Source organism: Neltuma alba, unplaced genomic scaffold (genome assembly GCF_004799145.2).
Source record: "Neltuma alba isolate B1F8T4 unplaced genomic scaffold, ASM479914v2 tig00007651_pilon, whole genome shotgun sequence".
Classification (NCBI taxonomy): Eukaryota; Viridiplantae; Streptophyta; class Magnoliopsida; order Fabales; family Fabaceae; genus Neltuma; species Neltuma alba.
Genome location: NW_021634838.1, coordinates 32,520 through 45,536, shown reverse-complemented (window position 1 = coordinate 45,536; position 13,017 = coordinate 32,520). Strand labels below are relative to the sequence as shown.

The 13,017-nt window shown below is 32.3% G+C and overlaps 1 protein-coding gene across 1 annotated transcript; it reads right to left on the bottom strand.

Moving 5' to 3' along the window:
* Positions 1–9,342: 9,342 nt before the first annotated feature.
* On the bottom strand, positions 9,343–12,772 carry LOC114753060 (receptor-like protein Cf-9). Its single transcript, XM_028941728.1, has 2 exons — positions 10,922–12,772; positions 9,343–10,855 (listed from the first exon to the last, which is right to left on the bottom strand). The coding sequence occupies exons 1-2, from the start codon at positions 12,770–12,772 to the stop codon at positions 9,563–9,565; spliced, it is 3,144 nt and encodes a 1,047-aa protein (XP_028797561.1). The 3' UTR covers positions 9,343–9,562.
* Between the last annotated feature and the right edge of the window lie 245 nt (positions 12,773–13,017).

The following is a 13,017-nucleotide window of genomic DNA, read 5'->3' as shown; positions in this document are numbered from 1 at the left end:
ATATGAAATATTACATGACCTCCTTAAAATACCTCTTTTTATGACATGAGATTTTACATTGGTTTATATGCTAGGTATTTAGTTTGGAAAAAAAAGCAAAAAAGTTAAAATCTTATATTTAGGATAAAAACTAACCCTTAAATTAGCTCTTCTATTAATATTAATATTAATATCTAGGGGAGAACTTTTCTGCTATGTCTTTAGATTGGGCGCACAATTTCCACATTTGTTTTGTTTGGGAATTCTAACTCTGTGAGTGAAGACACTTCATATAGATGAATTAATGTGGCGTGAATAAAGGTTTGCAGAGTCATATCATGAGAATTTTCAAAATGGGTCCCATGTTAATAAATGAAAAAATAATTTTTTTGCATCCTTATAGTTTTGTTAAATTTTGAATAGGTCTTACAGTTTTTTCTTTTATTTCATCCTCACTATTTATTCTGTTATTCGTGCTAGTTCTGTTGTTTACCCAACGTTTATACGCCGTTAGTTAGAGCTGATGAGAGATTCTGTGATGATCTGACTGGAGGAAAAACAGTGACATCACAGGAAAAGAGGTTCCCCCCAAAAAAAAAACTCGCTTGAGTCTCCTTCTCTCTATCACCTACACGGTCACACCACTCTCTCTTATCTCTCAACAATTTTCCAGTAGTGATTTCTTCAGCAATAATAGCTTTTGCTTCCTCCACCTTTCTTCCTCCTCAGCCACCACTCGCCACCACTTCTTCAGAATCTGAGTTTCTCGTGTAAAGTTTGGGGGGAAGAAACTTCATGTCAATATCGGCACCAGTGTGGGATATGGAGGGTCCTTGCTTCAAAAGCAAAGCCATGATGGATTGAAGCGAAATTTTGAAACGGATAGTAAAGAAAGATAATGTTACCATTTTTTTTTATTTGACTTATTTTATTTGGTAAGAATAATAGCTTATCTAGAAAGGAGGCGGATTGTATAAAAAAAAAAAGGAAGAAGAAAGGAGGCGGATTGTGGAGGAATAATAATGAGAAAGAGGACACGTGGGATGTGCGGGCGTGAGCTTTTTTTTTTTTTTTTTGGGGTGGGATGGGGTGGGGTAGCGGTTTAGAGAGAGGGGAGGGTGAGAGGAAGAGACGATTGGCAAGGAAACTATGCCCAGAAACAGTCGCCCTCAAAGCAAAGAAAGTTCATGATTTTCATATCAAAAGGAAAATTCAATTTTAAAAAAAATTGGAAGGATTATATCAAAAGCAAAATGAATCTGGGCGTGGTGGTCTGAAAAAAGTTACTTTAAAAAAACCAAACTTACAAAAATTCTTCTTTAAAAATTTTTTCCCATCAAAATGTAGAAAAATTCATTGTAATTTGCTCGAAAGAAAATTCTGTTAATTATTAATAATATAAACATACCGTGAATAAAGGGTTGTAGAGTTTACAGAGGAATTCAAAACTTGAAAAAGTTGATTATGATTTTAAATGGGGCTTTTTGAAGTAATGAAAAATAATAAACTAATAATTACCGTGGTAGGTATGTGCTAACATGAACAAGCAGGTTTTTTTTTTGGGCCTCAAACTTACGCTTCATTCACCTTCAACGCACACAATCAAAAACAGTGATAACAAATCACTTAAAATTGTAAAAACGGAATAACAAGGCATTACATTTACAACAAACGTATAAAATTCACTCTTAGTGTTGCTAGAATATTTGACAGACCATGATACAACTAGACAACAAAACAAAGAAGAGAAACATAAAGACCAAAAAGTTGTAACAGACAATAAGCCACATTCTTAAATAATCATTCTTTATTTTGTACGAGCTCTATTTCTCACTCTTTTGGCTTGTTCTTGGAATGACCTCTAAAATCCTTACAAACCATTGAGTTTTCCAATTTATATATCCATGAAGATTTCAAATACCATTCCTCATACATATCCCAAGGTTATTGGTTTCCAGCAAACCCAACTTTCTCATTAGTATTTCTTTCATCCTTATTGCAAGTTTTTGATATGGAACACCACATAATCTTAAATTCCCCTCATATGAATCTCTTTGAAATGTATCAAGTTGTTTACCTCTTGATATGACCCCTCCAAACTTATTCTGTGAAAGGTTAAAAAATGCAAAAAAGTCGATATTTGTCAATGCCAGAGGAATCTTACCCTCTCGAGCGTATTGATAACATATCTAAAAATTCTAGACTTGTCAATTTTCCAATTGATTTTGGAATAGAACCAAAGATTCTATTGTGAGAAAAATTAAACCCTCTTAGTGCATGTAGCTCTCCAATAGCTTTGGGAATCTTTCCATCAAATCTATTATTTGACAAGTCAACAATGGTGAATATTGTCAAGATGCTTTTAAGCTCTATGGTGTAACCTTTCCATGTGATCACCATTCAATCTATATACACTGAATAATTTTCACTTCCCATACACTGCGAACCAGCTTGAACATTTTTTTGTTCTCATCATTCCTTTAAACCCCCTAATGTATCTTGCTGGTAACAATCCATTAAAATTATTTTTGTTTGAAATGTCAAAAATCCTTAGGTTAATTCGGAAACGAATGCTTGGTATTGGAAATAGAAATAGCTCCATAAAACCTGTTCTCTCTGGCAAATCATATCAAACCAACTAGGAAATGTATTGTATTGGCAATGATCGCTTGAGTCGGTCGTTATTGAATTGGTATTGTAAAGTGGCTAATACATTTCTCCCACATAATTGACTACAGACGACTCTTTTTTTTTCTGGGTTGCAACTACACGCGACTCTGTTTTAGGCTTAGAACAAAGAATCTGTAAAATTCGAGCCCACTTAAATTTGGATGTAATAGGCTACTAGGTCGCTTAGGTGAGAGATATATTTAGTGGGCCTTATAATGATATGAAGCCACACGACACGGGGGCCTTATTCCTCAAATTAATTGAATAAACAATTAATGATGAGAAATCAATGAGGATTCTAATTCTAGTCGTTGGGGGTGGAAGTGGACACTTATGAAAAACCTCCGGTCTGACCTATTTTGAGTTTATCTTGATTTAGTGAGTAAATAAGTTCGTTCTATGTCCAAAAGGCCTACCCTATAAGCTTACAAGACTGACCTTTTTTTTTTTAAATTTTATTATTATTATTATTATAATATATAACTATATCTGATATAATCTAAATTGATTTTGTAAATTATTTATAAAATTACAAACTTAGCCTTGATTAACCATAAGTTTCACATCTCATTATTGATGCACAACTTCAACCCTCTTCTTATCCTCCCACTCAACAAGGGAATGCTTGCCCATTCCATCACCCCTGATTTGCATGGTTTACTAAAGCATAATAAGTATTGTAAGTTTATTTTTAATGATGCTCAAATGAAACATTTAATATTAAGAGGAGAAGTTTGTCCTACTTTATGCAAGAAAAGCAAGAGGGTAAAATCCAATTTTACATGCCACACTTGTTGTGCTAGGTTGATTTTAAAAAAATATATTATCTCTTAGTCAAATAATGATTGGTTTTTATTCCTACTTACTCATATAATTGTCATCACTAGGTTTTTCAATTGGCTTGAAGGATTATGGTCTTCAAAGTACAGGCTTCAGAGGCATGCATTTTAATCAGGCTTTTAAAAAGGTGTAGTTCATGTGAGTCCTTTTGAAACATCATGCTTGAGTTTAAAAAAATCTACTCCTCCGATCCTTAATATAAGACCCATTTAACTAATTTAATTAGATTAAGGAAGTTAGGTAAGTTAGTTAATTATAGGAAAAGTGACACATTTTTCCTAAAACATCATAATCATCTTTCTTAATACCCCATCTCCCTCTTCTACTTGATTATGGTTAAAAGAGTATCCATAGGGGTAATTTAGAGAAAATTAATAAATATGAAAAATGAGTCTTATATTTAGGACAAAACCAACTCAAGAATGGATCCTATATTAAGGACAAGAGGAGTATATATAGACTTAGGATTAGGATCAAGCTCATGCTTTAGATCTTTGTTTTAGGCTCATGCTTATTTCACTAAAATCCGACACAGCCTAACCTGTTTCCCACATATTGATTCGACCAAAACATTGCATATGCCTTCACAAAAGGAGTTGCAAAAACTTCTATGCAATAACAGTACTTAAGGTCCTTCAAATTCTTTTTCAGAAAGATAAATTATAATTATCGGTTTATTTTTTTTCGTTTGTGAAAGCAATTATCGGTATAATATACCATTGCAAATCAGGAAGTAATGATAATTACGTATCCTCAATCGCAACTATGATTCTCATATTTATAATTTTCTGAATTCTTATTTTTTAACAAAATTTTTCAAGACCTGACTATCATTGAATTGATGTTTAGATCTAACTATCATGCCATTTTGCGGACACTTATTACTTGCAGTTGCAATTCCGTGCTGAAAAAAAAAATCACAGAAAAACAAAGTGATAAAGAAAAGGATGCGCTATGGGTGGACAGATGACGGAAAATTAATAAATTTAATTATTTTAATAAATTCATTTATAATATTAAGTTTATCCAAATGCATCACCTTTACTCTACCGAAAAAAAAAAACATCATCCTTATCACTATACAGATGTACACGTATTAAAATGTTTACATTACACCTGTAGTTAGTTTTCGCCCCAACATTTTCCTCTGCATTTCAAATTAGAACAACTAGAACAAGATACTAAAGAGGAAAGAAAGTGAACCAATTTAAAACCAATTTTTTAGATGGAATATATAGCCTCTTGCACAGATGTAAAAAAAGTCATAAAATCCCAAAATGCCTGATGAAAGGAATACCAAGACTTCAAAAGCCTTCGACACCATGAAAATACTCCTAACATTTCAAGAAAACAAGAAACAACGATGATTTGATGCCCGAGAAAAAGCAAGAAGATGAAGGTACATGACAAATGACAGTAGCAGTGTCCTCGTTAATTAGTACTCCTCCGGTCCTTATTATAAGACCAATTTGACTTTTTATTTGGTCCTAATTATAAGACCCAATCCATTTTGTCTCTTATATTTATGCATTTTTTTTCCAAATAATCCTTCTAATAATGATAGTTTTCGCCAATATACTTAATTAGTAAGGATTTTAGGAATGACAACACTTATTTATTATAAATAACCAACTTAACTTACTTCCTTAATCTCCTCAAATAAGTCAATTGGGTCTTATAATTAGGACCGGAGGAGTACTATAAAGAGGAGTCTTTTAAACTTATATAATGGGTACAGGCATGGCAGGGGTATTTTGGGTCTATCCGACTATATCTATGAAGTATATGTATGAACTCTGTTCTTACCTCTCTTTTGAATCCGTTCTCACTATCATGTATGATGAAAAACAGTTTGTGGTTTTTATATTTATTAGAGAGGAAAAATTTAAAATGTCCTAATCGGCTCCAGACGGTTTATTTTATTTTCAGCCTTCTCTTATTTCAATATTTTTGTTATTTTCCTTTTAATGACCCAACTTAATTATTGGCCCATTTGTCATTGCATTTATAATTACTTATAAGTGTATTATTCTTCTTAGAATTAAAAATCTGCTTATAAACCATTCCAAACAGGTTTTATAGAATTGACTTCTCTTCTTTACCTTAATCCTTTTCTTCTTCCTTTTCCATTTTTATTGCCATTAAATATCGTTTTAACGGTTCAAATTCAATATTTTGTAGAACTATCATTATAAATTTATAAGAAAAATATATAAATGAATTCAAATTGTTGAAGTTTGATTTGAACAATCCATACATAAATTTTAAAAAAAAATTTTAATAATAATTTATTGTTGTAATCTAGTTACATCAAATTTTAACAATTTGTTCTGATTAAATTTTAATAGCTTAAATCTAAATAGTTAAGATCATAATTAATGGTGATGAGAATGAAAGGTAAAGGATAGGAAAACAAAAGAGTAAGATAAAGAAGAAACCAACCCCATTAATTACGTGGCAGATACTGAGGATAATTTCTCCATTATTAACCCCACTATTTCTTCCTTGCTTCGTAGTAATTAAGCAAAGCAGTGATAGAAAAATAATTAAAGAAGTAAAAGAAAAAAATATGGGAATGGCCATATTGATGAATAAAGTGTAAGATTTTGCCATACTGCCACCTTTTCAAAAGGCAAAGACATTATATTGACTCCATGAGACGATTTTGACCGCCATCAAAATTTTAGGATTCCAATATAAAGCCTAATATTTTTCATAAAAAGATATGAAAATAATGTGCACACAAAAAAATATACTTTCCATAAAAAGGCGACTGCTTCGTAGCTGCTTATGGCTCCATGCGGGGTATTTTCTTTCCCTTTCGGTATTGGCAGATGATATTTTCCCTTCCACCTTCATGGTAAGCATAATCAGAATAAAAAAAGAAGAAGAAGAAGTAGAACATAAAGTAAGGCCCTTTCCGATGTATCAAAAAAAAAAAAGAACATAGAGTAAGGAAATTAATATTCGGAAAAAAAATTCTTATTAACAATATTATCGGTAAAAAAGAATTAAATCAGACTGTGTACGAAATTTGCATAATGCTAGGAACTTTTCATGTATAAAAATATATTAAAGATATTGAAAGGAAAAACAAAGATAGAGTTTGGATGGAGGAGCCGGTTGATGAGAGAAGCTGACGGGAAAGAGAGACAGGAAAGATTGTTTTTTCACACATGATAAACTTAAAAAAAAAAAAAAAAACCAGCTTTATACACCAAAAGTATATGATCTTCGATTGGAATAATTTTCGATTAAAATGTTTTCATATGGCGCCAAAAAAAATAATTAATGGTCAAGGAAAAATTACAAAAAAAGCGGGGCCTAGACCTCGGGATGCATAGAAAGCAAAGGTCCCACACGTGCAAGAGTGAATGCTTTGTCAAGACGATTGTCAAGACTGACTATAAGGAAGAGAGAGAGAAGTCGCGTTGTGTTTTGTCATGTCAATGTCTTTAGGAAAAAATGTAATAAAATCCCACACAAATTTTTTCAAAATCATTAAATTATTCTGAAATTTAAAAAACTTTATTACAAGAGATTTATTTATTTAATTATTAAATTGTCTTTTTTTAAGTATGTATTCACAACTGAAAAGCAGTCGTTAACAACTTAAAGTGTAATAATTAACAACTATTGCGATAGATATAGACAACTCATACATTATATTTTGTAATGTGCTGAGAAGATGTGTTTTAATACTTGCTGTGATAATTGTTAATTGTTATAACTTTAGTTGTTAACAATTGCTTTTTTAGTTGTTAATGTATACTTAAAAAAAATAAAAATAATTTGGTAATTGAATAAATAAAATTTTTTACAATAAGGTTCCCTGGGATTTTAGAATAATTTGATATTTGAAGGACTTTTTTTGTATTGAATTGTTTTGAGTAGGATCTTATTATAATTTTTTATATATTTTTATTAGAGGTAAGATTGAAAAAAGGTGACCTTTATTTTATTAAGAGAACCATGATGAAATGCCAAATAATAAATATAATTACCAAAATTTTAATGATAAGTGAGCAGTTATTATTTTGCTCTAAAACTTGTCATCGCAAGTAGTACTGAGAATGCGGGCTTACCGAGCTTTGTAGGGCTGAAATTTCAGAAATGTCCTATTTTACGAGGCCCAATCCTCAACTAACGGGCTTAACACAGTCCGTGGGTTTTCGGTTTGTTTAAAAAAAATATAATTTTTTAATATTTCTCACATGTTTTATTAAAAAATAAAAATAAAGCAACAAAATTATTAAAAAAGGCATAAATATGAATAAAATCAATTACTAACACAAAACATTATCATATCTAAATATTTATCAATGTTTAAAATATCCATCAACAAGATAACAACATTCAAAAGTTCTTTCAACAATGCAAATATCTAATAGACAAACACTATTATCAATTTTTTGAAATTTCATCATCACTATCACCAATTGCTCTTCTTTATGAGTATGCTCATCTTTAGTGGCAAAAATATCAAATTTTTCTTCATGGAAATTTTATTTTTAAATTTTGTAATCTAGCTACTATTTTATTTTAGTTTGAGATACTATTTTTAAGTTAAATTATACAATCACAAGTTATATAAGTATAAAAATACTCTCTTATTAAATATATATAGTTTAAAAATACTAAAACATATAATATAAATTAAATTATTATTAAAGTCTAAATTAACCTAATTTTTTTAAAATTTAATTAAATAAATTATTATCCAAAACTAAATAAATCAAACCATTTTATAAAATTTAATTTCAAAATGATAATAATACCTAAATATTTAAAAATATCATTAACAATATAAAAATTAATAATATTAACATTATATAAAAAAAATTTAAAAACAAAAAATATAAAAGAGCTTAAAGCGGCAAGCCCTTAGCCTTACAGGGCCGACCCTTTTAAACTCTTTGCCTTACAAGGCCTGCCTTTTTGTGTCTGTTTTTCTTTTAAAGGGAAAAATTCTAAGCGAATAGGCCAGTCCCACGAGCTCGACTCGTTTTCCCAACTCTAATTACAAGCTGTTCTATTATTATTGAGACTTTTTAGTAATTATGTTCTTTATGTAAAACTTTATTGCTTTCTCTCTATTTTATTTGGTGCAATTTTATTTTTGATCTTTGAATGCAGCGGTAAAACTCCACACCAAAAAAAAAAAAGGTAAATCACATTACTAAAAATTGTACCATTAAAAAGGTTTGAGGGTAAAATTGCATTTTGGTCTAATAGAAAACGTAAAATATACTTTTTAAAACACTGAAAAATACTAAATTCTACGTGAAACGTACAAAATTATTTGAAGTAGCATAAAAAACATCATATAAATAAGTTTTAGTGTACGTTTATCGAAATGTCCTGAGTTATAGTGAGGATGGAAAGCCAAAAGAGAATTTAAAAAAAAAAAAAAAACCAGTCCCACTACAACCCCCCGGCATAAATAGTTAAATGCACTAATTTTAAAAATGAAAATGGCATTTTTAAAAAGGAATTCAAATAACTAGGATAATAACAACACTTCAAATCCCATGCCATGGCCGTAAAATGCTAATTAAGTGTCTTGATCTACTTAATAACATAATAATTTAGTTGACAAAAATACATATATTTCCATATATGTTACAAATCCTTTAGTTATTAAATGTATAGTTGAGGGAAAAAAAGATTTATAATAAAGTGTTGCCATAAGGCTAAACCCTTTAATTGACTCGAATTGAATGTAAATTTAACTTTTCGTAATTGAATCTTCCGAATTATTTTTGTATGGTGTACTAATTGAAATGAAATAGCCAACAACTAATTAACACAAGCTGCTCGTATGTGCTAGCATCAGAAACAAAAAAATTTTTTGGTCTCAAACTTGCATGTATTTCATTGACCTTCAACAAACACAAGACAAAACAGTGATCACAAATCACTTAAAATTACATAAATAGAATAACGGGCTATTACATTTAAAGCAGCAGATGATACACTCTCAACAAACAAGATACAAACAAAGAAAATAAGAAACATAAAAACCAACAACTCGTAACAAATTACAAGGCCACATTCTTAGGTAATTCATTCTTCAATTTGCACGACCTCTATTTCTCATCCTTTTGGCCTGTTTCTTGGATTGACCTCCAAAAGTCCTTACAAGCCATTGGGGTTTCCCAGTTGAGAACATAACATACCCCATGAGGATTCCAAATACCATTCCACATCCATATCCCCAAGCTACTGGTTTCCAGCCAAATCCAAATTTCTCATTAGTATCAAAGATTTGTGTTGGTAATTCTCCTTCATCCTTATTGCAAGATTTTGATAATGGAACACCACACAATGCTGAATTCCCCTCATATGAATCTCTTTGGAATGTATCAAACTGCTCACCTGTTGGTATCATCCCCTCGAGTTGATTTTGTGAAAGGTTCAGAATAGCAAGAAAGTTGAGATTCGTCAATGTCTTGGGAATCTCACCCTTAAGCTTGTTGCATGATAGATCCAACCATTCTAGACTAGTCAATTTTCCAATTGATTTTGGAATAGAACTAGAGATTCTATTATGTGAAAGATTAAGCCCTATTAGTGCATGTAGCTCTCCAATAGCTTTTGGAATCTCCCCATCAAATCTATTATTTGACAAGTCGACAGTGGTGAATATTGTCAATATCCTTGTCAGCTCTCTGGTATAACCTTTCCACGTGATCATCACTGAATCCTTATATCCTGAATAATTTTTACTTCCCATATATTGTGATCGAGCTTCAACATTATCTGTTTTCATCATTCCTTTGAACTGCTTGATGTACGTTGCTGGCAAATATCCATAAAAATGGTTGCTGGAAATGTCAAAGATCCTTAACTTCGGAAATGGATGCTTGGTCTTGGAACTAGAAATAGCCCCGTAAAACTTATTCTCTCTTAAAACAAGCACTTGTAACTCTGGCAAATCATCAAGCCAACCAGGAAAGGTATCCTTGATCTCATTATGTCCAACATCAAAAATTTCTACCCGAGTACAACGAGCCAAAGATGGAGGTAACGATCCCCTAAGTCGATTGCTATTGAAATGCAAAGTTTGCAAGGCACTATTCTTTGAAAAATTGTTTGGTAAAGTTCCAAAAAAATCATTCATTTGTAGATCTAGAACTGAGAGATTGGGAAGGCCAACAAGACATTGTGGGATAGGTCCTGATAGGTTATTATGAGACAAGTTGAGTATCTCAAGTGAGCTTGCATTGCAAAAGAGAAAGGAGATATTCCCACTAAATTTATTGTTTGAGACTGAAAAATAATTTGCTCCAAAGAATGGATTGGGGAGGCTTCCGTGCAACATGTTGAAGCTAAGATCAAGAAATGTGACACTTGTATTTAAAAGGGATGGGAAGCTTCCGTGCAACATGTTGAAGCTAAGATCAAGAATTGTGACACTTGTATTTAAAAGGGATGAAGGGACTTGACCACTGAAATTATTATTATTAAGTGCCAGATATTGTAATTCCCGAAGCTTTCCAAACACATCTGGTATTTCATCACTAAAATTATTCATCGAAAGATCTAAGTGGTAGAGATGTTCAAGGTTTGAAAGTGATGATGGGATTTGACCACTAAAACTATTATTGGAAAGAGTTAAGTAACTGAGATTTACGAGTGTTGAAAGGGATGAGAACCCACTACTAAATTTGTTGGAGGAAAGGTCTAAACTTCTCAGTTGAGTGAGATTCTTGAAGCTTGGAGGAATAGGCCCTTCAAATTGGCAATATGAAAGATCTAAGTCCTCAAGAGACTTCAAATGGCCTATGGAATCTGGTACTTCTCCAGAGAAAGGTGTGTCATGTAGACTCAGCATCACTAAAGGAGAGCTCCAGTTAAGCTTTGGAAGTTGAACCTGAATATTTCTATTCCCTCCCAAATATAGAACTTTAAGATTTTCCAAACAGAAAACAGCATCTGTCATATTACCTCGCAAAGAAGTGTTCCAAAGTGAAAGATAGACCAAAGAGGATGACAAATTCCTAAGTAAAGACAAGGAGTTTGGTGTAACAGAGGACATGTTCACATAATCTAAATCAAGCCTTCTTAAATCAGTTGTGTTTAGAATAAGCTTTTCCCAGGTACAGGGTTCAAGTCTTAGTGATGAACTCTTCGTCATGTCAAAATTGAAAGATAAGTCAAGTGAGACCAATTTAGACAGTTGCGAGATTTCAGACTGGATTTCACCAAAAAAATTATTTTCAGAAAGGCTTAACCATGTGAGGTGTTCTAGGTTTGAAAGGAATGAGATCTCACCACCAAACTTGTTTGAAGCAAGGTTCAAATAAGTCAGTTGAGTGAGATTGGTCAAACCAAGAGGAATCCGCCCTTCAAAATGACAGTTGTATAGATTCAAATGATTTAGATATTTCAAGTGGCCAATAGAATCAGGCAGTACTTTTCCTAAGAAAGTTATGCCACTGAGATCCAAAAGTGATAAGGGAGAGCTCCAATTGGACTTTGGAAGTTGACCATTGAGATTAATGTTACGTGACAAATCAAGTTGTTGAAGGCTTTCTAAGCCGAGAATGTCACTTCTAATATTCCCCTGCAACTCAGTATTAGAAAGTCTAAGAGAGACCAATGAGGATGACAAATTCATGAGCAAAGACAGGGAGTTTGGTGCAATGGAAGACAGATTCATGGAATCTAAAACAAGTTCTTGTAGACCAGTCATGTTTAGAACGAGCTTCTCCCATGTGGATGGTTCTAGTCTTAAACCTAACCATGACAAATCAAGAGAGACCAATTTAGACAATTCCGCAATTTGAGGAGGAATTTCACCAACAAAACCAGAATCGCTTAAGTTTAGATGCGTGAGAGTGGAAAGATCACCAAATTGAGATGATATCAAAGACCCACTAAAATTGTTGTAAGCCAAGTTGAGTGTTTGGAGATGAGAAAGTTGGAAGAGGCTATTGTTTGGATGGAGTTGACCTTGAAGCCAACTGCAACTAAGATCAAGGCCAATCACATGGCCTGATATGGAGTCGCACGTAATCCCATCCCACAAGCAACAATTTGAATCATTTCCCCATGAAGCTGTCTTTGGGTAAGATGAGTTCTTAAACAGAGGGGTAATGGGGTAGTCATCATAAAACTCATCACACCCTATTGAAGCAGACTGATCAACAGAGAAAGAGTTTTTGAATTGGAGAAGCATGGAGGAGTCATGAGGATTACAAAATGGGGGGTTGAGAGAAGAAGAAAGGGAGGGAGAAAGAAAGAAAAAGTAGAAATACATGATGAGTGAAAATGCCATGAGTGTAGTTAGAAGGCTATCAAGAAGCGAAAGATTGATATGAAGTTTAACAAAAGAGGCTATATTTATAATGGTACCTACATTACAAATGGCGTGATGCACATGCAAACTCAAGATTTTTATTATCAAATGAACCCCAAAACCAAAAATATAAGTTAGTAATTGTTCTTCAAGAAAAGGAAAAGCAATAGTTTTGGTCTACAGAGCCCACTTTTAGTTTATGCTCGAAACAAAAAGAAAAACAT

Excerpts from the sequence above, each read along its gene's own strand:
- LOC114753060 (XM_028941728.1), bottom strand. The coding sequence starts at position 12,772 with ATGGCATTTTCACTCATCATGTATTTCTACTTTTTCTTTCTTTCTCCC. Across the intron at positions 10,856-10,921 it reads GTGGTCAAGTCCCTTCATCC|CTTTTAAATACAAGTGTCAC; the intron begins CTTTTAAATACA and ends AGCTTCCCATCC.